Source organism: Paroedura picta, chromosome 9 (assembly GCF_049243985.1).
Source record: "Paroedura picta isolate Pp20150507F chromosome 9, Ppicta_v3.0, whole genome shotgun sequence".
Classification (NCBI taxonomy): domain Eukaryota; kingdom Metazoa; phylum Chordata; class Lepidosauria; order Squamata; family Gekkonidae; genus Paroedura; species Paroedura picta.
In genome coordinates, this window is record NC_135377.1 from 65,498,086 (window position 1) to 65,524,262 (window position 26,177).

General features: G+C 46.6%; 1 protein-coding gene across 4 annotated transcripts in view; it reads left to right on the plus strand.

Annotated features, from left to right (window-relative positions):
- Positions 1 to 1,321: 1,321 nt before the first annotated feature.
- Positions 1,322 to 26,177, plus strand: part of DSP (desmoplakin) — a 56,428-nt gene continuing 31,572 nt past the window's right edge. The window contains exons 1-5 of one of the 4 annotated variants that reach the window (XM_077353147.1): positions 1,322 to 2,079; positions 16,000 to 16,102; positions 19,772 to 19,920; positions 21,844 to 22,015; positions 25,779 to 25,907. In XM_077353147.1, the coding sequence (XP_077209262.1) occupies positions 1,832 to 2,079; positions 16,000 to 16,102; positions 19,772 to 19,920; positions 21,844 to 22,015; positions 25,779 to 25,907 (801 nt within the window). In that variant the 5' untranslated portion in view covers positions 1,322 to 1,831. Of the gene's footprint in view, positions 2,080 to 2,533; positions 2,675 to 15,999; positions 16,103 to 19,771; positions 19,921 to 21,843; positions 22,016 to 25,778; positions 25,908 to 26,177 lie in introns of those variants that run through there. The other 3 variants (XM_077353149.1, XM_077353150.1, XM_077353148.1) reach the window with 3 other exon arrangements.

The window sequence follows — 26,177 nt, forward strand, 5'->3', positions numbered from 1 at the left end:
GGAGTAGGGAATGAAACCTGGCTCTCCAGATTAGAAGCCACCCCTCTTAACCACGCTGGCTATCCTAGCACAAGGAATTTATGATTCAAACTCCCCATCGACCACTGGCCTTGTAAAGTGGTACAATCTCCTCCTGCAAGGACTATGGAACAGTGGCAGAGCAGCTGCCTAGTCTGCAGGAAGTCCTAGGCTTAGTCCCCAGCATCTCCAGTTCAAAGGATCAGGTAGAAGGTGACTTCTTTATACTGCATATTTATTGGCGCTGCTCGTGACGCTGTTTACTCATTTACTGCAAATTGACTCTCTCCTTACACATGTCGTCTAGTCATTTCAGTTTCTGGAGAAGTGTGCTTGTACAAGAAAGCTCGCACCTTGAATAAAACCTTGTTAGTCTTAAAGGTGCTCCTGGACTTCTACTGTGTTCAGGCAGTGAAAGACCTCTCTGCCTGAATCCCTGGAGGTAGTTTTCTTAACCAGGGTTTAGTGAAACCCCGGGGTTTCTCAGCAGCGCTAGAAGGGTTTCCCAAATGGGTGGGGATTATTTTTTTCTATATTTCTTAAATTTGTCAAGCATTTATCAGGTGATACGATTATATATGGTCATATCCCCCCTCCGCCAATTCCCAATGGTAGGCTTGGAGTGGGTGGGAAGGGGCCCCAGGTGGGCATGTACACAGCTATGCTTCCCAACCATAATATGTGCAATCATGTCATTTCTGGGGGGCTTTCAAGGGTAAAAAAGCTGAGGCTGCGGGGGAATCACTGCCAGTTTGAGCAGACTCAGGTGGGCTGCTGTATTTGAGTCCACCCACACCTTTCAGACGCACAATTTTTTATTCAAGGTGACCCACAAAGTTTTATTCAAGGTGTAGGCTTTGGCCCCCTGTCTGAACAAGTGTGCCTGCACAGGCAAGCGCACACCTCGAATAGACCCGTGTGGGTCTGAATGGCGCCGCTGGACTCAACCTTCAGTCGGAGCAGAGCGCGCTGACCAAAGGTCGCAGGGACAGCTAATGAGGACGCGCTTCGTAAGCCGAGCTCTCCGGCGGCACAAGCCTAAGCGGGCGTCGCTCTCCCGCGGCCCACCTTCGCCAGGGCGCCTTTGCGAGGCGCCGGGCTGTCAAGGGTGGGGCCAGGGACTCCGCGGCGTAAAGCAGCGCGGGAGAGGCGGTGGCTCCCGTCCTCTGGGCTGGGCCCAGGTAAAGCGGAAGAGAAGAGGAGGCGGCGGCCGCGAGGAGGGGAGAGGGAAGCGCTCTGCGCCCTGAGTCAGGCGGGTGGGGTGGAGTGGAGAGGAGCGGAGCGGGAGGGCGGCGCCTCCCCGCCCAGGCTGGTTAGACAAAAAAGAAAGAAAGGGAAAAGCGGACTCCCGAAAGGTGCGGCTGGGCCGGCAGGGCGGGGCCGGCAGGTCTCCTCCCTCTCTGCCGCCGCCACCACCAGCAGCCGCCTCTAGCCGCGGCGCCTTCTCACCTGGACGCAGCCGCTCAGCGCCACCACGACCTACCTGCCTCTCTCTCTCTCTCTTCCCCCTCCCCTCTTCTTCCTTCTTAAAACGTAGCTTCTCCCCCCTCCTCCCCCGTCCCTTCGACCCCTTCTAGGCGCCCGAGCGCAGTCCTGCTCGGGGGGCTCCTTGGCTTTCGTGTGCTCTGCCCAGGCGTCCCGGGAGAGAGAGCGGGAGAGGGCGCCGACCCGTCCAGTCCAGTCCCCCCGCTCCGGCCGGCTGCTGTGCAGAGGGCGCGTCTAGCTGCTGCCTGTTGCTGCTGCTGCTCCGCCTCTGAGTCCGGCTCGCTCTTGACCCGAAGCCCTTCGCTCGGCGCTGCCTCAAGCCGCCGACATGAGCATGAACGGCGGCTCGCACCCCCGGCTCAACACCTTGGGCAGGATGATCAGGGCCGACTCCGGCACGGATATGCGCTACGAAATGAACTCCCACATGATGATGGGGGGCGGCGGCGGCGGCGGAGGAGGAGGAGGAGGAGGCGGAGGAGGAGGGGGCGGCGGAGGCACGACCACCAGCCATAGCCACAAGATGTACTACATCCAGAAGAACTACGGAGGGGACATGAACTCGGAAGCATACGTGTAAGTTTGCCTAAGCGTGTGTTAGATTCAAGTGGGGAGCCGTGTTGGCCTGAAGTAGCGCAATAAAATCCGAGTCCAGCTTGCACTCGAAAGCTCACGCCTTGAATAAATCTCGGTTGGTCTTAAAAGTGCCCCTGGACTCTTGGTTTTATCGGGGCGTGTGTGTTGTGTTGGAGGAGATTTTGCAGTTTGTTGCTTGGCGGAGCCGCTCTTGCTCGATCCCGCACGGCGGTGGGCAAATCCCCTCTGAGATCCGCTCTTGCCCTGTAGATCCGCCGGGCCTTGGCAGTGAGGGCGTCGCACGAACGGCTGCGGCCAACCATGCGCGGCCGGCGGAGTGGAGAACTCGTGCGGGCTCCCGCGGCTCCTCCCCGCAGGCGCCGGCAGGTTCGGCCCGGGCTCCGCTGAGGTTTGGGGCAGGCGGGTCGCCGTGTTGGCCTCGAGCTGCAGAGCCCACTTGGAGCGCGGGGGCAGCCCGAAGACCAGCAGGGTTCCGTTCTGGATAGAAGCTTTCCTGTGCGGCCGCACTTCGTCAGATACAGTGCATTCGCCGGAGAGGCTTATACCGAAAAGTTTGCTGGCCGTAAAGTTTGAGGTTTGTTATTCGAAGGGGAGACTGGAGCCCCGGAGCAGGGTGTGCGAAGGGGAGAACCCGACACGGAAAAGGTGCTGGTTCAGTCGCGGACACTTTGTTGTGCTTGCCCTGGTTGCCTGAGGGGTTGAGGAAGTGGAGGATTTAGCTGTTTGGGGACTGGAAGGCAGCCGGCGTCTGGCGGCCTCGTCTCCTGCGAGTCTCAGCTTGCTGTCCTTGCAGCTTCCCTAGATAAGCTTGCCTTGGAGACTCCTACACCTCCCTGCCCCCCCCCCCCAGCTTCCCCTTTAACGTGGGGGAAAGAATCAAGGAAGGCCAGGTCTCCCTGTGCCTTCCCTTCTTCTCATCAGTCCATGCAGCGACCAAAGCACAATTAAAATCCCAAGAATCCTATCAGTAAAAGGGGGACTTGTTGAATGCCGACAGAATGAAAAATTTGGAGTAGGTTTATGCTTCAGTTGTATTTTTCCTATGTGAAAAATGTTCACGAAGATCATGGGGAAATCAGATCACGTGTCCCGTATTTAGATGTACACTGTTTGTGGAACAAATGTATTTACAAATCGGTGATGGGATGCAGCAGCCTTTTGGGTGTGCTCCCAGTGCAAAGCCAGGCTTGCCTCTGAGAAATGTGAAATGCATTCAGAGCTTGCATGCAGGTCATCATATCTGACAACCCTCCCCTTCATGTTTGGGTCGGTTAGGAACGGGAAATCACAACCAATCGTGCCTGGGCAGTGCATATACAAGCACATGTCATTTGCACATGGAACAATCTTTGTATGTGTTGCATGCCATATTCATCATGGAAACGCTTTCTGAGTGAGAAATGTGCAGGCCAGGTTTAGAACATGTGCAGTAATCTTGAAGAGTGTGCTTCTGAGCACGTACTAAGTGCATTCCCTTCTCACACAGGGCACCAGATGAGAGGCTGTGGCTTGTGGAGAGCTTTTAGCACCAATATCTTGTTTTGACACGAGCCCTTTCTGGTGGAACATGTTTGCAGAAAGTTTTGATTGACCCTCCCACCCCTTTTACCAAGACAAAGTGTTGGGAGGCTTTTGTTTTGGTCTTTGAATAACAAAAGACGTTGGAGTTGTGCGAGGTGGAAAGGCCGTCCTTCCCCTTGTACAAGAATCCTGAAGATTTTCTCAGTGTCACCTCAATAATATCTGTAATGGTGGGATGTGCATAGCTGCAGCAGGAAGGGACAAGTTCACAGGTCACCTTGCAAGGCTGGTTGAACTGTTGGAGTCCGCCTGTTTGGGTGTGCATCCACCGGCAGCTCCCACAATAGCCGGCTTGTTTTCTAACCCCCTTCTGTGTTCTGTGTTTTGAAAGCCACTCCTCTTCAGTCCCTCCCTGCCACTCCCTGAGAGAATTCTTTCAACTGTGTGGCTTGGGCTCCTTACATGCATTCGTGTTTTCCGCCTGAGGGGCTGGCTGGGTGTTGGCAGCTGACTAGAATGGTTTCTTGCAAGCCTTTAGCTTGGCTGTTTGGAGCTTCAGTGGATACAGTATTTGTATTGATTCAACCCTGCTTCTAGGCCAGCCTTTTTCAACCTTTCGGCTGTGGAGGAACCCCTGAAATATTTTTTTTTCCAGCCTTTGAGGAACCGCAAAAATGGTGACAGGCCCCTGCAGAGAAGTGGGCGCAGAAGTCAAATGCAGCAGCCAGCCAATCGATGGATCAATTGACCATTTACCGTTTCCACTGTGGAGAAAGAGGCTAGGCTGGTGATAGAGCAACAGGGGAAGCGTGCTTCCCAAAACCTTGATTGAGAATCCCTGTTCTACGCATTTTTTTTTCTTCATCTCTTGAGACCTTGTAGGAGCTTTGGATGCCAAATCAAACAGGACTAGCACCTTGAGACAGTAGCCAAGCTCCCTGGTATATCCTCTGCACTTGCTAGCTTACAACTGAAAGCCAAACCTCTCTCTCCAGCTGGGAAAGATCCCCACATTCATCCTTCTTTCCCATGATCCTTCATTCTTATTAATGTGGAACGGTGGCTGAGAGGGAACTCTACTAAAGTTTCTCGCTCAATGAGAGTGAATTGACCTAGGCATCCAAGAGTCTGATGGCTGGTGTGCATCGTCATTCTTATCGATTTATGATTGCAGCATCCAGGGGTCTCTCTCGCGTGTTGATTCACCGTCACAAATCAAACACCACCATCTGACCTTTTGTAGAGTCCGTAGATACATTCAGCTGCAAGCAGTAATCAGGCTATGAGAAATGAAGTGAGCTGTGCGCATGTGTGGACCACAATTGTCAGACAGGAGAAGACATTTATTGGCATACAAACCCCAATTGTCTGAGAATGTCTCTATTGAACCAAAGTAATTCAGTAACAATTGTGCAGAGGCAACTGTAATACAATATACTCTTTGGTGTACATCCCTTTAGTACATTTTTGCTGGTTTTGTCCTCACAACGGCCTTGTGAGGTACGTTACTCATGCCTTTCCAGATTGTTACATGTCAGGCTAGAGTACGGTAGGTGAAGCTTTTCCCAGCTGCTGGCATCTTATGTTGCCAGATTTCAAAACCTCACTGGAAGAGAAGCTGGTTCCCTTACTCTCTCCTGAGCCTTGAAATATTTGCTCATGATGTCAACTTGGGTGTTTGTGACCATGTCAGCATAAACATGGCCCATCCCCTTTGGTCATGGAAGTCTGCTGGGTGCCCTTGGGCCAGTCATACACACACACCTACCTCACAGGGTTGTTGTGAGGGTAAAATGGAGAAGGAGAGAATGATGTAAGCTGCTTTGCATCTCCATTGGAGAGAAAGGTGGGGTTATAAGTGAAGGAAAGAAATAATAAACAGGCAGTAACGGTAATAGAAGAGCTGATATTTTTAATATCCTGTTTTGCTCTAACAAAGCAGTATACAAACACCTTTCCCTTCCTCTCCCTACAGGAGATACCCTGGTAGATAAGTGAGGCTGAGACAGCTCTAAGAGATCTGCTTTGTGACAGCTGCACTAAGAACTGTGGCTAGCTGTTTTTATTAGTGTGTGGTGTGCTTTACCAAGAAACCTTTCATTCATGTAAATATCATTTGAACAAACACAATGCAAGCTGGTGGATACAATATGGTATGTAGGCAATAACCCCATTTGGGTCATGTTCCTTAAGTTCATAATTCTGTCTGAATGCCATACAAGTAAATTTCATCAATTATTCAATGTTTGCCCTGACCAGGATGACCCAGTCTAACTGATTTCATCATATCTTGGAAGCTAAGCAGAATTGACCCTGGTCAGGATTTGGATGGGAGACCTCCAAGGAACACTAGGCTCATGACACTAGGGCAGGCTGTGGCAACCTATCTCTGAACATCTCTTGCCTGGAAAACTCTGGGGTCACCATAAGTCAGTTCACCCCTTCCCATTAGTATTAGAGGCTGAGTTCATTTCAGTGTTGGTAAAATTGTCTAGCAGAAATTCTGTGAAGAAAGTGACTTGGATCTTTTGTGGGGCATAGATTTTGGTGTGTTTGCCCCCTTCCTCTCCATCTTTAGGAGGCAGCAGAAGACAGCTTGATTCATGATGGCATTTGATTAGTTCTGCCTATCTGCAGTTTTAACTTGGTGGGTTTTATTGTATTTCATTTGTATCTTCTTGCATTAGATTGTTTGCACTGCAAGCCATGTTGAGTTCCTTTAAGGCAGATAAATAAACTTGTCCAGACCTTGCCCAAATCTGCACGAGACAAAAAGTCTACCTGCTCCTTTCTTGATCAAATGTGGTCGGAACAGTTTTACTTTGGCCACTTTTCTATATTCCCCAGATGCATTGCCTGGGCCCCAAGTCTGCTACTGATAAAACTGTAAATAGCTTTGTGTCAGTGAACCTGCCAAATGTTGTCAGTAATTCAGTGACTCTCCTCTTTGACCTCAGAAGAGTATCCCTTCCTCCTCCTCCAGATTTCATTGGCAGACTTGAGTTCAAAGTAGAAAAAATGCAATGAAGATCAAAGAAGTTGGTAAAGAAAGATCAACAATGAGTTCTCACAGCTGCTTGTCTCTACAGTGACTATGAGTTTAGCTAACTATCCCCCCCCCTTAATTTTGTGGCTGTTTCCTTTATCAGGTATGCTTGCAATATTAAAGCTTCACTTTATGGCATTTCTTAGCATTTGGTCAATCTGGAAGATCAGGAATATAGGGTACAATTGTATGCAGAATTGGTCCATTCAAAATCCACCAAAATAAATGGATGTAGACTGGCATAATTCTTTGTGGGATTGCATGGTACCTGCAATCCATCAACTTTTTCTTTTTTAACTGCTTTTAAGCGTAAACACTGTGTACAAATGTTGGGATTTATTTATGTTTGAAATGCACACGCAGCCATGCCCTAAGCTGAGTTTTGGCAGTGACCTTTAGGGTTGGGCCTGATCCCTTTGAGGCTCACCCTCATTCATGTTTTAAGTATCACCTTTCTCAGAGAGCAGTGTCAGCCGCTCCCTGTCCCCAGGGCTGAACATGCCTGTCTCTGTCGTTTTCCCAGCTTCTGTAATCCTGGGAACGGAGGAAAAAGTCTGGTTTCTGTTCTCAGCCATTTGTCTTTTGGAGCCATTTCCCCCCCCCCCCCATGGCAGCTTTAGCACCCTCACAAACATTCAGTGCTGTTAACCCCTTTTGGAGCGGCTAAGATCAGCAGTGTGAACGGCTACTGCCCATTTGTTTGTAGACCACATGGAAAGCCTTTTTAGTGTTTTATGTGACCCTCTTTCCACTGCTGTCGATTTTAGCTGTCTTAACTGCAGAATTGTTGTTGCCACCTATATACACAACACACAAAGGTTTAGTTTGCATGATCAGCAAGAAAATGCCATGCATGCTGTTCTCGTGCTGTTACTTGGACATCTGCATGTGTATTTGCCTTCTTCAAAGTTAACTTGACATAGAATCCACATTAGTGCTGCAGAGAGACATAAGAATTATGAAGCATCATTTGTTAGGGAAGCAGGTAATAGTTATCATCCGGTTTAGATCCTGTGGCACCTTTTCTTTTGTGTAATGGTGCTTAGGATTGCTGGGTGTGTGTGTGTGTGCTTCCTCCCTGATTCTGGACTCCCACCGCAGACCCCATCCCCACATGCACTTTTACTCCAGGAATGCAGTTTCAGGGGGCTCCAAGGACTGCATCATGGGTGCGGAAGGGTCTGCTCTGTAAGGTTTACCCCTCTTGTGGGACTTTGGATTCAACCCTATATAAGGAAAAAAAACCTATTATTACTATTTTGAATGCACACAGTCATTCTATTAATTCAATTTTAAAATGAATCTGAATTATATTTTAGAAATTTAATATTAATAACGGGCCACTGTTTGCAAGGGAGACTGTGGTTTTTCCTCTACTTTTAGCATTTATTATTTTATAATAATATAAAAACTTGATGACTCACCTATAAGGTAGGTAAGTGTTGTTGTTATCTCATCACAGACGAACTAAGCATTAGTTCCATAAACCATCTGGCCAGTTTTTGAGCAAATTTTCCTAGAGAGATTTAATTGGGGATTTCTTGCCCCATAGGATTCAGTCTGAGGCCTGATTTAAATGTGGTCCCAGCAAGGCCAACAAACTCCTGATTGTAGCTTTGCATGAGGATAACATGGAACAGGAGAGAACAATGTAAGCTTTTTTGGTTCCCTGTGAGGGAGAAAGGCTGAGTATACATGAAGTCATTGCCTACATTTCCCCAGATACTTAACGTGGGGCTGCCGCCCTTGCTGATCCACTGTCTGTGTGACACCCGGCTGCCATATGCATAGCTGATTTGCATAAGTGGTGTCTGAGGAACTGCAAAGTTGTAGTGATAACTTCCTTTGCTTTGCCAGCATCATGTTAAAATTAGGCCCCTGTTGCTTGCAGGCTTGTTCTGCACCGGAAAAAATTCTAATTCTCTTCTGCCTTCTAATTCTCTTCTGCCCAATTGTTCAAGGGCATCACAGGAATCACGACAGTAAACACCCTGAGAAGAAACAATATACTGCGCAGCACATGATGGAAAGCTTAGGTTACAAATAATAATAATTAGCAATATTCTCAAATGGGGATTGTCCTGTGTCCTTCTCACAAATCCGTCATTTTGACCTAGGGAGCCCTACCCTGTGTGAATAAATACCGTTCACCCACCCCATCACTACATCCAAGTTGTGAGGGAGGAGTGCCCTGTGTACGCCGTGACTAAGGAACAGGTCCTATGATTAAAAAGCATCAAGATCTACCTGCTTGCCAGGTAGAGAGTGAATAATCAGAAGTGAAAGTAGAATGAGAGACCTTTGCCAGAAACTGTGGAGGAGCATTCAGTTTAAGGCAGGGGTGGCCAAACTGTGTCTCTCCAGATGTCCATGGTCTACAGCAGGGGTAGTCAAACTGTGGCCCTCCAGATGTCCATGGACTACAATTCCCATGAGCCCCTGCCAGCGTTAGACTACCCCTGGTCTACAATTACTATGAACCCCTGCCATACTGGTTAATTGTAGTCCATGGACATCTGAAGAGCCACAATTTGGTCACAATTTAAGGGGTTCCTGAGAATCTGGCTTGATACTTCGGCCTGCCTGAGAGCCGAATGCTGTGGCTGGACCTGTGCTGTTTTTTCTTAGGCCAAATGGTAGGCTAGCAACTTGCAGGATCAGTATGGGTGACTCAATGCTAAAGAATGCAGCAGTGCAGACAGATAGTTGATTGAGGGAAATTAGACTTCCAGGAAGGGTCAGTCCTGATGCAAAGCTGCTGTCCACTGAGAGATTAGAAGCAGGCTGTGGGATTGTAGGTTTTCATCCCCTTTATCCCTTCTTTAACCTGTGTTTTGTGTGCTCTGGCCTAGCAGCACTGCTAACCATGTGAGGTTGCAGTCAGATTCTCCATGAAATATATATTTGGCTAAAGACTGGAGGATGAGAGGAAGCAGGATGCAGGGCTTTGTGATGGCTTGTGGCAGGTATTTCTGATCATAAATTACAGCGAACACATGTACATCTGTTTGTAAGAAGAGTTGGTTTTTACACCCTGCTTTTCACTTCCTGAAGGAGTATCAAAGTGGCTTACAATCACCTTCCCTTCCTCTCCTCACAACAGATACCCTGTGAGATAGGAGGGGCTGAGAGATTGTCCTGTGAGAACAGCACTATCAGTGCTGTGATGAGCCCAGGGTCATCCAGCTGGCTGCATGTGGAGGAGTGGGGAACCAAACCCGGTTTGCCAGACTAGAAGCTGCCGCTCCTAACCACTATACTTCAGCCTACAGGCATTCACATTAAAAGTAAAACTACATAACGAAATAGTCCATGTGTATTAATTTAGGATATGAAGAAATAATTATTCTTGGCATTAATCTTTTTAATGTATCATGCTATTTTTTATTCTATTTCTATTCTTTATAAAAATAAAAAAGATGTTATTACAAAGAAAAAAAGAAAACTAGTAACCAATTATTGGATAAGGTACCGGTTTGATAGCCAGTATGCTGTAGTGATTGGAGGGTTTGCACTAGGAACTGGGGGACCCAGGTTCAAATCCCCACTCAACCATGGAAGCTTGCTAGGTCTCAACTAAATCTGTCTTACTGAGTTACTTAAAGGGCAAAATGGATGAAAGAAAAACTATCTGAGCCACTTTGGTGTGCACTGTATACTGTGCAATTTTGACTCTCGAAAGATTATCTCCTGGAAAACTTGTTGATCTTGAAGGTGCCACTGGCCTAGAATTTAGCTCTTCTCCTGCAGACCCGATAATCCTGGGGGCCCACGGAGATGTGATTTGCTTGCAGAAGAGCCTATGGTGGCTCTTCGTCGCTTGGCCCATATAAAATTCCCTCCAGCTCCTTACCTTGGTTACAAAATTAAATACATTGGAATGCCTCCTGAGGGGATTTGTGCCTCTGGCCTCTGATCTTCACCCTATTCCTAGCTCAGTACGCATCCTGAGACACTGATAATTGTTGGTTAAGCATTTGTGTACAGAGAAATGAGAATGTATCGTATATAATAATGTTCCCCACACCCATGCTGTTTTTTAAAAGAAAAAACACATTTTACTTCAGAATATATGTTAGGGTCGTGAGGTGTCATTGAACGGCCAAAGTCAGCTCTTTTTGGTATTACCTCAGAATCCTATTTCACGGACTCATCGGTGACAGTTTACTGTATTTCGGCCTTTAAAGTACAGTGCACCATGTTTGTTCTTTGCATTTGGAATCCAGTCTGGGCTCTTCTGTGCTTTTGATGTAATCCTTTGCATGCTGGAACAGGCTTGTTGGGAGGTGAAAATGGAAAACGTGATTCTCTGCTCAGGTGTTGTCTGTGGAGAGAGGAATTGCTTAATTATTTAAATGGGGACAATAAGATTTTGTCAGAAGTGCTCTGGCTAGAATTGTGTGCACACATGCAAATCCAGAGGGTACTTCCCCTGAGGCCTAAAGCGTCTTTGTGAGTTCCTTGAAGCAGGGGCCATGTTTTGTTTCTAATTCACCACCTGAGGTTTCGCCCTGAGACTAATATGGCTCCATGGACTTTTCCTTGGGCTGCTGAGAGTCGTCTCTCCACCCCACCCACATCCAGGAAAGGGTGTGTGCCAGGGTACAGCTCATATATGTCACCATTAAAAGTTAACAATCGGAAAAAGTAATCATTATGGCTAGCTTGTGGCAGACTTAATGTGAAAGTATAAAGATGAGAGGAACAGAGTCCTCATCTGTCTTGAGCATGTATAGACCCTATTTTTGTTTAAGAAGCAATATATGTGACGTTGACCTAGTTTTGCCTATATGTTGGGAGAAGAGTGGTGCAGTTAGGTTCTGGACTGAATGCTCTCATTAACACCACCAATATCTTAGAACTCATTTGTGGACCCTTTAAGGCTTCCCCATGCTCCACCCCCAAAATCACCAGGTACTTCCCAACCTAGAACCTGCAACCGAAATTTTACGTGGTCCCTGTCCTCATTTGATACAATCTTGTGCAATTGAGATCTGGTGTTTACTGCATGAAGGAAACTATTATTTACCGACATAGTAAATAATGGCATGTATCTTACCTTAGGCTAGAAGTTCTTCCAGTCTAAGGTTCCTTCCTCCAACAAGTGACTCTTCTATTGGAAGAGGACTCATTAGGTCCCTTTGGATGGTAAGATCCTATTCAAATGTGAAGCTAGAGCCAACTTTAAAGACTTCCCCTGCAGGGCTCTGATCCTAAAGTCCAACCCTGATAGCCCTCTTTGACAGTGACAATTATATAGACAGACTAAGGTGTATAGGTCTAGCATAGGTGGGGGAAGCATTGTTTTCAGTATATCTAGCTGAGCTGGGCTTAGAGACAAAACAGAATTTTGAGTGGCTGGTGCTGTCTAGGATGCAAACTTGACAGCTGCATCTGTTGTCCTCCTGTCCCTTGTCTAGATGTTGGCTCAGAATATATTGACCAAATATTTGAGTTTTCTAATTCTGACCTAGAGAGAGTTGTTTTCTTCAGTATTGTTTGCCAACAACAACTTTGGGGCCACTTTATGGATATGAGTACTTCATTTTGGAGTCACACCTATACATTGAACTGTATGTTTTGCAATAGTATAAAACTGTGTTACAGATTCTGGTAGAGTTGCAGCTCGAGTTAGTGAATAAGTGGGTGTTTTTGCACATTCCTGCTGATTGATGTTTTCAGTAGTTCAGCTGCCTGCTTTCCTTCCTGCCCACTTTAAGGCCTTCCTTCAAAATGGGAGGAGGATCATTACAGGCCTCTAGGATGGGTAAAGATAGTAGTATTATTATTACAGTGGTATCCTCCAGTATGAAAGTATTTGGAAACCTCTGCTGACTTAAGATGGCTCGGTTGCCAGTGACTTACCAGTCAGGAAAGCTAAATAGATAGATGATTGTTCTGGCCTTCCTACCCCTTCCCCCCTGATTTGTGAATTTTTGGTCTGTAGCTGATCTTATCATGCCCTGCCTTGCCTGGGCAGACTGACCATTTAACTTGCAGCGAAATTTCTTAGGGGGCCACTGGTACCCAGGAGCAAACAGAGCAAAACCCCAGCAATTTTGCCCAAGCCTTAGGAGACACTTGTTCTGGACCCCTTATCAGTTTTTGTCAACTCACCGTCTCCTCCTCAGCTGTTGCCAGTTTGGGAAATGTTGCAGTGGGTGAGCTAGTAAGAATATAAGAAGAGTCCTGCTGGGTCAGACCCATCTTGTCCAGCATCCTGTCTCACACAGTAGTCAACCAGTTCTTCTGGAACACCAACAACAGGGCACAGATGTCAAGGCCTTCATTGGAACATCAGAAGAGCCTTGCTGGATCAGACTAGTGGTCCATCTAGTCCAACATGCTGTCTCTCAGAGTGGTCAACCAGTTCGTCTGGAGGGCCAACATCAGCGCACAGATGCCAAGGCCATCATTAGAACTTTGGAAGAGCCTTGCTGGGTCCATTTAGTCCAGTGGCCCACCAGTTCCTCTAGAGGGCCAACAAGAGGGCAGAGATTCCAAGGCCTTCCTGAGGTTGTCTCCTGGCACTGATATTCTGAGGTTCACTGCCTCTAAACATGGAGATGTCCTTTGTCAGCCATACTGAGCAGAGTATCCTTGCAATGCTGCATTGTACCATAGCAGGGGTCACCCAACTTGACTTGATTCAGGGTTGTTTACACTTCCGAGTCCACTCATGCTTTCTTGCCTCATACTTAGTTCTTGTCCTAAACTTGGAAGAGGAGCCAGTGAGATGTGAAGAGAAGGCTGTTTACCTGTTGGAAAATATGACAATCAGATATCACATCATAATATAATAAAATGCCATGTGTTTGAGCTCATGTGAGGCACTATGGCATTTGATCGGTGATGGTTGTTTCGTAGGTGCCTGTCCTCACTTGAGTTCACATTCATCAAATGAGGAGCAGGCATGTCTAAAGGCACGCTCATTAAGGCTGTTGAGAAGAAAGGGCCACAACGGCTGGCTGCAAAAGGCAGAACATGCAGTTGCTTTAAAAAGTTGGCTCTACTCGATCGGAGTGCTTGGCTGAAAATATGAGCTTGATATCTTTGCAGCAGAAAAACCCCAGTGAGGTGCGCACAGCCCTGGATTAGCTTTGGAAGTTAATTATTTTCATAAGGTATCTCTACATTGGCGTGTTTCTGTTCTTAATGGCGGGTGCCTCTGTTTGGGAAATGCCTGAGCTTGTTTCAAGAGCTCTGATCCCATCGGTGAGGTGTGGTTTCTAGTTTGGAGCACCTCACCCACAGTTAACCAGTGCTGGCTTGCCACTGTGGCTGAATCCCAGCATGGCCAAGTTCTGGCAAAGCACCTGGAAACACAAGAGAGCCTTGGCTCACAGCGTATAATAAATCATGCTGTCTTTAAAGGCTGCCTTAGTCTGATGCCCGCATTAGAAGCATAAGGATAACTGCTGTTATACAGCAGTTTTGTCCTGCAGTATTTTGCTCACACGGGGACTCACTAAGAATATAGGGGTTGTTAAAAGTCTAAGCGGAATAATGATCAATGGGAGGATCTAAGTCAGCCTTTCTCAACTTTTTTTTACTGTTGAGAAACCCCTGAAACATTATTCAGGCTTCAAGAAAGCCCAGGAGTGGGGACGATCGTGCAGATTATGGTTGGGAAGCATAGCTATGTACACGCCCACCCAGGGCCCCACCCCCTCCAGGCCCTTCATTGGTTGTTGGGGGGAAGGGGAGGTTGATATGACCATATATGGCCATATCACCCACTAAGTGTTTAACAAATTAAAAAAAAATTAAATCCCACCTATTTGGGAAACCCTGGTTGAGAAAGCCTGGTCACCACCAAACAAATGGAATGATAAGTAATCGGAGTCCTTTAAGCTCTCCTAGAATGCTCAGACCTAGATAGTCTGCGGAAGACCGATACTGTCAGATCTTGGAAGCCAAGCGGGATCGGCCCTGGCTAGCACTTGGATGGCAGACATACCAGGGTCACGATGTGAGGCAGGCAGACGCAAACCACCTCTGGACGTCTCTAGCCTGGCAGCCAGGCGATTTTAGGATCTCCTGGATACAGTACAGACATGCTATACCTCTCCTGGTATGTATGCAATATCTGAACTCCCCAAGTGGCTGTAAATGTCACAGTGACCAGAATCTTGTGGAACCAATTCACACTGTTGTTTTACCGAGATTATACTTATGCGAGTTGGATGTTTCCTATTGTCTACAAAAGGTGTAACATCTGCATCACGGCTCTCTTCTTTCCTTATCAGAACCTTCTAGCGCAGGGGTAGTCAAACTGCGGCCCTCCAGATGTCCATGGACTACAATTCCCAGGAGTCCCTGCCAGCGAATGCTGGCAGGGGCTTCTGGGAATTGTAGTCCATGGACATCTGGAGGGACGCAGTTTGACTACCCCTGTAGCGCATGGGCCTGTAGTTCATCATTACTTCAAGGAGGGCTGGCTGCACATCATCTGAGTTATCACTTATTTGAATCTGCGATAGCGTCTGATTTTGTAGGGTAGCATAGAAAACTTGTTCTCACGTTAATTGTCAGCTCCAATTTCCAGGGTCGGGCTTATTCTAATTATACAGGTTTAGGATGGTGCGACTTAAGCTTGAGCAATTATTATAGTTGCAGCCCAGGGAGCTTTAGGGGATAATCTAAGTGAAAAGGCAGGTCCCTGCCTAGAGGTGCTGCTGCTGGAATGTGCTGTCAAGTCGCAGTTGATTTATGGTAAGCCTGTAGGGTTTTAAGAGACATTCCACTCCATGACCCTGGTATTCCATGGAGATCTCCCATCCAAATACTAGCCTGGGCTGACCTTCTGAGATCTGAGAAGATCAGGCTAGCCTGGGCAATCCAGCTCAGGGTTCCCAGAGGTGCAACCAGCCTAAATTTAGTAATTTGTGAAGCTTCCTTTTGGTTTCAGGTCAGGGGCAATCAAGGACCTAGGCCTTCTAGAAGTTGTGAGATTTGAAAGAGGTTTTGAAGGATGAGAATGGGTACCAGGTGCCCCTCCAGCTAATACTTATTTGAGTAAGAAGTTCCACATTTGTATACCGGTTTCATTCTTCAGCTAGATCCTATCGGTACTTGTGTTTGACACACACACATCATGTTCTCACAGTGTTGAATAGGAGGCTGCTGACTCAGCGTTATAATTCAGCTAGGAGGCCACAGAGGGAGGGGCCGGTATTATCACGTGGATCTTCGCAAAGCCACGCTGATTGCAACACTTTCATTTAAACAAGGTGTGCCACTTTCCAATGGAACATATTTATTTTGTGGTGGATTACAACAGAGTGATTAATACAGCTGGTAACGTGTTTTCTTCTTTCCTCCACCCCCAGTCAAAATGGAACCGGCACCATGTCCAGGCGTCAGAACACCATCCAGGAGCTTCTGCAGAATTGTTCAGACAGTCTTATGCGTGCAGAACTCATAGTGCAACCTGTAAGTTTTGAGCCAAAGCAATTGCTTAAGTTCCTTTTGCTGCTGCTGCTGATTCACTGCTTTGAAGAAGGAGCCAATGCAGATATAGCCCATAGAAAAAGTGCACTGGAGCTAAGGCTGGTGAATCCATATAGGATATGTAGTATGAGCTACAGGCCCTGCACTTCCAAGGGCCCCGCACAGTGCCTTCCCCCTCATGGATCAGGGCTGCATCATCTCTCCTCCCCCCTTTCCCTCTTTAAAGACACTTGGAGTGACACCTCTTTCCACTCTGGGTGGGCCCTCTGCCCACAGTCTGGCTTCTCCCTCCACAATTGTGCCCTTCTAGGGCCCCACAAATCCTAAAACTGGCTTTGGTGCTATGGGCCCTGCGAATCCTTAAACCATTCCTGACTGGAACAGTTTGTTAAAAAGGGGGCTGTACATGGTAGTCCATTTTGGGCTAAGTAGAATGGCACAAGCACTTATTTTTATTCCCAGTTGCTCCCCGGAAAAAACTAATGTATTTCTTTATTTAGACGTGTGTACCCCACTTCCCCCACCCACGGTGGCCCCAAAGCAGCATACACGATCCCCCCTCCATTTTATCATCCCAGCCAGAACCCTCTGTTAGGCTGAGAGTGACTGGTCTATGGTCACCCGGTGAGTTTCCAAGGCAGAGTGGGGATCTCCGTAGCCTATCCAGACTTTTTCAACCTTTGGATCATGGAGGTACTGCTGAAATATTTTTCAGACTTCGAGGTACCAGGAAGTGATGTCATCTGGCCACACCTCCCTGCCACAACCCTGGAAGTAAGAGGAACCTTAGCCAGGAAAGGTTTAAATGGCTGGGGTATTTCCTCTTCTCTCCCCCTCTAGGCCCATCATTGGCCACTTTGGGATGGGGCAGGTCAACCTGGCCAAATAGGGGTAGGATTCTTTTTCTACCCCCCTTCTCTTTCCTCTTTGCCAGAAACACAAGGTGCAGGGTAGGAGGGCTCTCTCCAGCCACCATTTTGATACCCCTCACCATTGAGGGACCTTTGTGATACCATAAGGTACTTTGGTTGGGAAACCCTGGCCTAATTTGACAGCCTGACCAGTACACCAGTCTGACTTTCCAGCCAGCTTCCAATTATACTTAATTCCCATAGGTATATAAACTGGGGTCCAGATCCAGCATCATTGTGAGGTCTGCCTCCTTGCCTGCTTCTCCTTTATTGATGCTCCTTTCTTCCTTGCTCACTTCCTTCCTATGATAGTTTCAGCCTGTTTCCTGACTGCATTGTCAGTAGAAATACTTGCAAGGGAATGGCCATTTGGTATAGCAGGACTTTAGAGGATAAAATCCAGGAGGAACAAACATGATCACTCAATTTTGCATCTGTGCAATCACTTAGAGTGTTTACGTTGTACAGGGCAGAGGAAGCAAGGCAAATAAAAATGGCCAGGTTGCTGTTGGGCCGGCAAGAGGATAATGTGGTTGTGCAGATAACCAGCCTTAATTAGGCTCATTTCTGCTTTTGCTGCTTCTTCTCTACAGCTGCCATAACTGTTGTCTTTATTTTGTGGCGCCTCCTAGCTTAAAGAACACATGAAATGTGCCTTACTTGGATCTCTATCAGTTCAGCTCCTGAGATCCTTTTGGATGGATAAGCAGGGATAGAATCCGGGACCTTCTCTATGTAAACCAGTGTCCTACCACAGATCTGTGGCCCTGAAGAGAATTACATGGACCTTCCGCATTGAGGTTCTGTTTAACACTTTAAGAGGGGATTAGACAGATAGTTCTATCCGTAGTTGGCAGCCATTGTGAGCAAAGAGAACCTCCACATTGAGAGGCATTTAATCTCTGAATATCATTGTTGGGAGGTGACATGAAGGGAAAGTATTTTTATTGACCCTTTGGGGCAACTGGGTGGCCATTGTGTGAAACAGGATATTGAATTAATTGACCCATTCATTTAACTCAGCCTGGGCGCTTCCTGTGTTTACTTAAAGTTTGCAAGAGATGTTCTGTCACTGGCCTGCCTAGCATCCAATTGTTTTTGGTTGTTTAAAGGCAGGGGTAGTCAACCTGTGGTCCTCCAGAGGTTCATGGACTACAATTCCCATGAGCCCCTGCCAGCAAATGCTGTCAGGGGCTCATGGGAATTGTAGTCCATGAACCTCTGGAGCAGTGGCCCCCAACCTGCGGTCCGCGGCCCGGTTCCCTCTCCCTGCCCCCCCGCAGTAAAAAAACTTCCCAGGCCGCAAGCATGCGCGATTTCGGTCGCGCATGGCGCGTGTGCGCATGCACGGCCCAGCATGCACGATGCGTGGGCTGGGCAGTTGCCCTTCCAGTCCCCAGCCGAAAAAAGGTTGGGGACCACTGCTCTGGAGGACCACAGGTTGACTACCCCTGGTTTAAGGGGTGTGTGTCAAAGGGAGCTTTCATATGATATGACCCTCTTGTGCAGACCCCTTGAAACTGCCTCGACTCCCCTAGATCAGCCCCTGCTTTAGTTTATCTTTAGAGCACTGCAAGGATCCCCTAGGAGTATTGGGTGGCAATGTGGAGACACTTGTGCAAAAAAAAAAGAGCCCAGTTTGACCATGGCCAGAGAACTATGGCTTCATTTTACTGTGCCCTTTGGACTGTCCATTGAATTAATTTTCTTGGAAGTCCATAATTTCCTTACTTTTGTGGGGGGGATATTAATAACTGGTGGTTGGGATTAGAATGACGTTGGGAGCACAAGAAAAGGCAGGAGCAGTTGAATATTAAAGAAAAAGTTGCTCAAGTTCTCAGGGGTTCTTGTTGTATTCATTTCCTCGGGGTTTTCACGAGGGTTTCCCAGTGGGTTGTACATCATCCATTCAAAGATAAATCCCACTTCAGCTTCAGAGTGTGTCAAACTTGTTAAAAGCACTTTGCTGGATTTACATACTTAATAGTGCTTGCTTAGCTAGTATAGTGCATTTCAGACAGACTCTGTGCCTCCTGTCTGGGGCTGCCACCCGCCTATTACATTTCCTGGGCTCATAGGGTAGTTCTGTCAGCTGGTATGGGGTTTTTAGGGGTTTGGGATAGGAGGGTTTTTTTAAGAGTTAATTGATTGCCTTATTGCTTTCATCTGTTCTGAGCTGCCGCAAGCCAGCTGGTTATTGGGAGCATATAAGTAGAATAAATAGAATATAAAATAAATCAATAAAACATGCAGTGTTTCAATAAAATGAGCCTCTTGTGGCACAGAGTGGTAAGGCAGCTGTCTGACAGCTTTGCCCATGAGGCTGGGAGTTCAATCCCAGCAGCCGGCTCAAGGTTGACTCAGCCTTCCATCCTTCCGAGGTCGGTAAAATGAATACCCAGCTTGCTGGGGGGTAAACGGTAATGACTGGGGAAGGTACTGGCAAACCACCCCGTATTGAGTCTGCCAAGAAAACGCTGGAGGGCGTCACCCCAAGGGTCAGACATGACTCGGTGCTTGCACAGGGGATACCTTTACCTTTACAACATTGGGTCAGATTCCACGGGCCTCTTCTTCCGATGGCAATGCTTCCCTCTGGTTCAAGTCCACTTCAGTAGCATCTAGCTCCTGATGGCTCAGCTTGGTGTGCTCCTTAGCGATATTTTAAAGTTTGTGCCAATGTCATCTCTCTTGCACTTCTTTGACATCATACAACCATGAGTTTATTCTCTCCATTTAGGAACTGAAGTATGGGGATGGCATCCAGATCAGCAGGAACAGGGAGCTGGAGGAGTGCTTTGCACAGGCAAATGATCAAATGGACATCCTCGAAGGGCTTATCAGGGAGATGAGGCAAATGGGACAGCCTTGTGAACTCTACCAGAAAAGGTATTGCCGTTCTACCTCAGGATATTTCCAGTGATCTCCTAGTGGTATATGTAGAATTTTCAGAATCACGCAGAGCTGGAAGAGACCACAGTGGGCCATCCAGTCCAGCTCCCCTCCTTCTCAAGAACTAAAAACAAAACAAAAAAACACACACTCCAGACAGGTGCTCATCCAATCTCCACTTTAACATTTCCAACAAAGGAGACTCCACCACCCTCTGAGGCAGCAGATTCCATCTATGAACAGTCCTTGTTGTCAGAAAATGCTTTCTAATATTGAAGTGGAACTTCCTTTCCCATCAGTTGAACCCACTGCTCCTATTCCTTGTCCCTACAGCTGCTGTAAACAAGGTGGCCCCCTCCTCAACATCCCTACCTTTTACGTAGTTAAACACCACTGTCATGTCATCCCTTGCTCTCCTCCAAGCTACACAAACCCAACTCTTTCAACCTCTCCTCGTAAGGCCTGGATCCCAACCCCTCAGCCTCTAGTCACCCTTCTCTGAACGCGTGCCATCTTGTCAATGTCCTTCTTGAATATCCTTCTTCTACGGCGGAGTCTTCACCTGTGATACACAGATTTTCTGCATAATCTGTTATCTGTGTGTTCACCATTGATGGTATTAAGTAATCTCCAGGATTTTATTTCGGTGGGCAAATATTTAGCTTCAGAGCAGATCGCAGGCCCCTTTCACGGGTAGTAAGATATGAAAGTGGCAGTCCTGCCAAGAGTTTTGTATGCTTCAAATTCATCACGAGTTCAATCTGCAATTAACGTTTTGGATTTTTTTTCATTCATTCATATTATTGTAAGCATCAGGATTGTGAATTAAAATGTACTTATTAAAATGTACAATCTTTTCAGCGTAGCAGATTGTTCCTTCTGGGAAACTTTCTTTTTATACCTGCCTTTTTCCTTTTTCGAATACTACAGAATAAACTTACAGAACAGTGCAATAATGGAATAATTTTCACAGCCAGCATTGTTTTTTTATGATTTAATTTTTTTATTATTGAAAATTTTACACACCAACAGATTAAAAAATACATAATCTTCAATATAATAATATCAATGTCCGTGTAATAACTCCCTCAACCAGAGATAACAAACCCCACGTGCTTAAATGCCATTATTAGAAAACGGCCAGCATTTGGTTGTCTGGGGTGACTTGGAACAATAAAACGTATTTACTCTTTGTCAGGGATCCAAGGCTGGCTTCCCCTTAGCTGCTTAGCAAGCAAACAGTGCTCAGAAACAGGTCCTCAAGGCTGAGTGTACACAAGAAACCAGACCTTGATAAAATATATGCAGATTTAGTTAACGTTTTAAAGACTGATGTGTTATTAGACAACACAATCTCAACAGTCCTGCAGCAAGAAAACAACAAAGCTAACTTTTGTATCTAATACTTCGATACCTGGCATTAGATGGCACATTAGACATCAAAGTCCAAGCCATAGGCTCAAGCGTTTTCCATGTAGCTATCCATTGCAGTGGAGCCTATATAGTCAGAGCCATTGTCCCATTGAATCCCAAAGTTAGCATAGAGGCCATGCTATGTCCATGGCATAGATAGTCTTTTGCCATCTCACATCAGTCAATCCTTCACATCCAGTCAAGGTCCTCTAGAAGATGATGACACCACTCCTGTCTCTCTCTCCCCCAACATCACAACTGTCTCCAAGTTGACCGCAGGTTCTCATGATTAGCCAATTATGACATTCCTGAATCCAGCCTTGAAAGAGATAAGGATGTTGTAGGCAGGGAAGCCCTTTAATGGACACCTGCAAGATGTAGGAAGCCTGCTGGTCTTCACATTAACTGTTAGGAGGAAATCAGGGTGCTTTGCCTCATACTTTTTCTCTAACTTTTTTGCAAAATGGCATGGATGTTCTTAGCTGTCGTCAATCTGATTCCTTTTAGGGTGCTTCAGCTGCAAGAGCAGATGCGTGCGCTCTACAAAGCAATTAGTGTACCCCGCGTCCGTAGGGCCAGCTCCAAAGGTGGGGGCTACAGTTCCCAGAGTGCATCAGGATGGGATGAATACACCAGACGCGTGACCACTGACTGTCTGAACTGGATGAGGCAGCAGAAGGTAAATCTCTGTGAATATCAAAGTGGGTTGTCAGGACCCCAAGGGCCGGGTATGTTGTAGATCAGGGGTAGTCAACCTGTGGTCCTCCAGATGTCCATGGACTACAATTCCCGTGAGCCCCTGCCAGCATTGGCTGGCAGGGGCTCACAGGAATTGTAGTCCATGGACATCTGGAGGACCACAGGTTGACTACCCCTGGTGTAGATGGCAAAAAAATTTTGGAGACCATTTAAATGCATTTGAGACTTTCCCCATAACCCAACTAATTCTCCTGCTTTTTGACTTAGGGAGGGGGATTTCCAACATCAAAAGGAAGAAAAAGTAAAAGACAGAGAATAGTAATGACAAATAAGTACAGGAGACATTTCCATTCTCTGTGTTATCGCATTTCAGTATGCCTATTTTTGGTGTCCATTTTTTTCTGTTGGAATAAAATTGGAACCCCTAGTCTGTTCCAAAGTGCTTGGATTTGGGGTGGATTTACATCATCATTTTTTCAGGGATTTGTTACCTTACAAATGCATCCAAGGTGCCAGATTTCAGTGAATTCCCATCCTTATACAGACTTGGAACCTTCTGCTTGCAAAGAAAGGCCTTCCCACTGATCCACAGCCCTACCCCCATGTGGCTGTATTTCTGTTTTAAACATGAGAGTACCACTGAAGGATAACTGGGGGGTTATTTATTTAACTATTTATCTATGTATTTGTTGGGGAATTCTATGTTCCACCCTGTTTTGGAAACTCAGGGCAGATTTTTCACCTGTCACTGTCATCTCTGTGTAAAATTCAACTCTGCAAATACGCTGTAATACTGTTAACATTGCAACAAGCAAAGGAACACGCTGAGCAGGTAACATTTGCCCCATGACCCAATGAAAATATGCATGCAAAGGAAGCTGGGGATGAGGTCAAAGGGGAGCTAACTCATCCCCTACCACAGGGGTAGTCAACCTGTGGTCCTCCAGATGCTCATGGACTACAATTCCCATGAGACCCTGCCAGCAAATGCTGGCAGGGGCTCATGGAAATTGTAGTCCATGAGCATCTGGAGGACCACAGGTTGACTACCCCTGCCCTAGCAAACTTATTTGTCTCTTTACGGGTAAAAACAGGGTCAGTCTACAAGTAATGATGGGAATCTAGTTAACACGAAAGTGTTGTAATTCAGTTAACATAAAAAGTGCTGAAAAGAATTCATTTTTTCCTGAGGACATTTTTTCAGTTTTTCCAGTGGAAAAATTTGGGCAATTTCAGGGAGCACTGGAAAAAAACAAGACACCACTCCTGTGAGATTAGTTTTTGGGAATGAGTGAAATACTTTCTGAGATAAGATTTTTCTCATACGTTGTTTTAGAGAAAGCATCTTCAGCATTAGATACAATTATATACAATTTAAAATCTCAGAACAGGGGCAGACCAAATGATCTATGTGTTATTAAATTTCTCCCCTGGCAGTGACTGTGTTCGTGGAGTGACTATTTCACTAACAAGAAGTTCTTCCATCTGTTCTGTGTGCGACTGTGCACCCTAGCTATGGGGACGAGTGGTCTGAAAAATCCTGTGGGGTTTGCACCATTCATTTATATATTTCTAGCCTGCCCTTCCCCAGAGGCTCAGGGCAGGTTGCATCACATAAAACACATAGTTTAACATTTTATGCAATATAAAATATACATTTTTTAATTTCTTAAACAGTTTTCTCAGTCTAGGAGCTGGACAGATTCTGTGCAAATATGATAAACACTGTCCAGAAATACAGCATCATGTATTGGGGGGAGGGGGCAGGAGAACAGGCAGTTCATACTGCATTTTTGTAGGAGCAGCGGGAAAGTGGAGAGTCCTTCGAAGTTCCCTTTCCTGACCAGCCATACATGGATCGCTTCAATTTGATTACTTGAGTGCTTTTGACCTCCTTATCTTGACCTTCTCTGGTTTTGTGCTGCCTTGGCATCTTCACTACAGCTTAAAAATTTCCAGGCTGCAGCATGCCAGAGCAGCGTTTCCCTTTGCAATATGAAACATGGGAAATCCTTCCTCCTAGTGTCCGCTTTCTCGCCAGTGTTTTGTTTTACTTTCTTAACAGTTCTGCAGATAGTAAAATCGCAGGCCCGGATCACATTTCCCTGGCAATACCCTGGGACTGGGAGCTGGGCTGGGCCACCCTTTGTTTCCCACACATACACTTTGACAAGGGTTCTGTTTGGCTGCTCGAAATCCTGGCAAGCCGAGAGGAGGAAGGTCAAAGTCCTGTGTAGCTTTTAGATGGCCGACTGCCTAAAATGGCCTCACTTGTTGGAGCTGTTCCAGCTTCGCTGAAACACAGGTGTGGCTCGTAGCAGCGTTATTGGCGTGCTGAGTCATACGGATTCTCTGAAAGTCTGCTACTGGATTCTGAAACAAAGGAAAGCTCTCTCATCAGCTTGGGAATCACCTAGTGTATATGCTGGATGACTGTGAGCAAGAAATTGTCTCTAGCCTTAGTTCTTAATCCATAAAATGGGCATGTTAAAGGAGTGCAATGAAAAGAAACAGGGTAAAGATTGTAATGTGTTTGGGCAGTAAAGAGTAGGGCTGCCACTCCCAAAGTGGGACCTAAGAGTCATCTGGAATTACAGGTCAACTCCATACTAATGAGATCAGTTCCCTTGGAGAAAAATGGCTGCTTTGGAGGGTGGACCTCCATAGCATTGTACTCCGCTGAGGTCTTGCCCTGCCCCAAATCCCACCCACTCCCAGCTCCACTTCCAAAGTCTCCAGGTATTTCCCAACCCAGAGCTGGCAACCCTAGTGGGACCTGGGGATCCCCCTGGCTCATCTCCAGACTAAAGAGATGAGTTCCCTTGGGGGAAATGGCTGCTTTGGAATAGCATCATACTCCACTGAGGTCTCTCCCTGCCCCAAATCCCACCCACTTCCAGCTCTACCCTCAAAGTCTCCAGGTATTCTCCAAACCAGAGCTGGCAATCCTAGCACAGAAGCTATAGGAGTCAGCAACAGTTGACTGATTTCTGTGTGTATCTTTGCTCTAACCCCTCCACTTCTAAAAATATCTGCGTATTTACAAAATGAGATAACCAGGCTCTTGAAATCAAGCTATTGCAAATATTCCTACTTTACTACTTTTACACCATTTGAAAGCCCTTCTGTCTGTCCTAGGAGTAGCAGCAGGAGGTCAAGGTGTGCCCTCCCCTTTCCCAGAATAATTGATGACTCCACTGCTGTGGAGAAGAAGGGGCTACACAGAAATGGATTTGCCCCTGCAGTTTTCTGAAAGTCTGCTATTTCATCTGGAAACAATGAAAATCTGTCTCATCAGTCTTGTATTAAGCCTGAGAATCAGCTACTAGATTTGCTAGCCTTCTTTATAGCTTGACTCACAGGCACCCCTCTAATTCAGGACCACCTGGGGGAGATCCGTCCAGACTGCCTGGAAGACTTGCTGCACTTGCCTACTCTCCTGTTGCACCTTCAGTAGCTTCATCGGGTTAAATTCTGAGCTGTCCTTAGTCCCAATAGGGGGGGACTGTGTTTTCCTCCGTTTACTGTTAGATACAGAGATGCTCTTACTGAAAGGATGGACAACTGGTGGAAGACAGTTAATGATTTCTTAATTTCTGTACCTCCCCTCCCCGCAAGTGGAATGTGTGCCTTTTCTCATGGGTCCCTCCCTCTTCTGTTTTTGTTTGCATATGTGCCTTCGGAATGAACTGTTGATAACAAGCCTTCTTCTTCTTTTCTTCCTTTCCCCCATTTGCCATCAGGCCGAAATGGAGCTAGTGAAATGGGGGTTTGAGGCCGCAACCATAGAACAACAAATTGCTGAGCACAGGAGATTTCACAACTCCATTGGAGACTATCGCTGGCACTTGGACAAAGTCAAAACCGATCTGGTAAGACCCTATCAAGCGTAGCCTGCTTAAGCTGCTGGTGCTTGCCAGTGTCACTGCTGGTTAAATTTCTGGAGTCTTTGGCTAAGAGAAAGGGTATGTTTCATCAACACACAGAATACCCCTACCTTGCTCTCTCTCTCTCCTTCTCTTTTTCATTAAGTTAGAATACTTGTGTTGTCCCTGCCCCCTTCTTATATGATTGGTAGCCTCCTTCATGCTTTTCCTCTTTTCTGGCACCCCTAACCTTGTTGACCCTGCAGTCATGTTTGG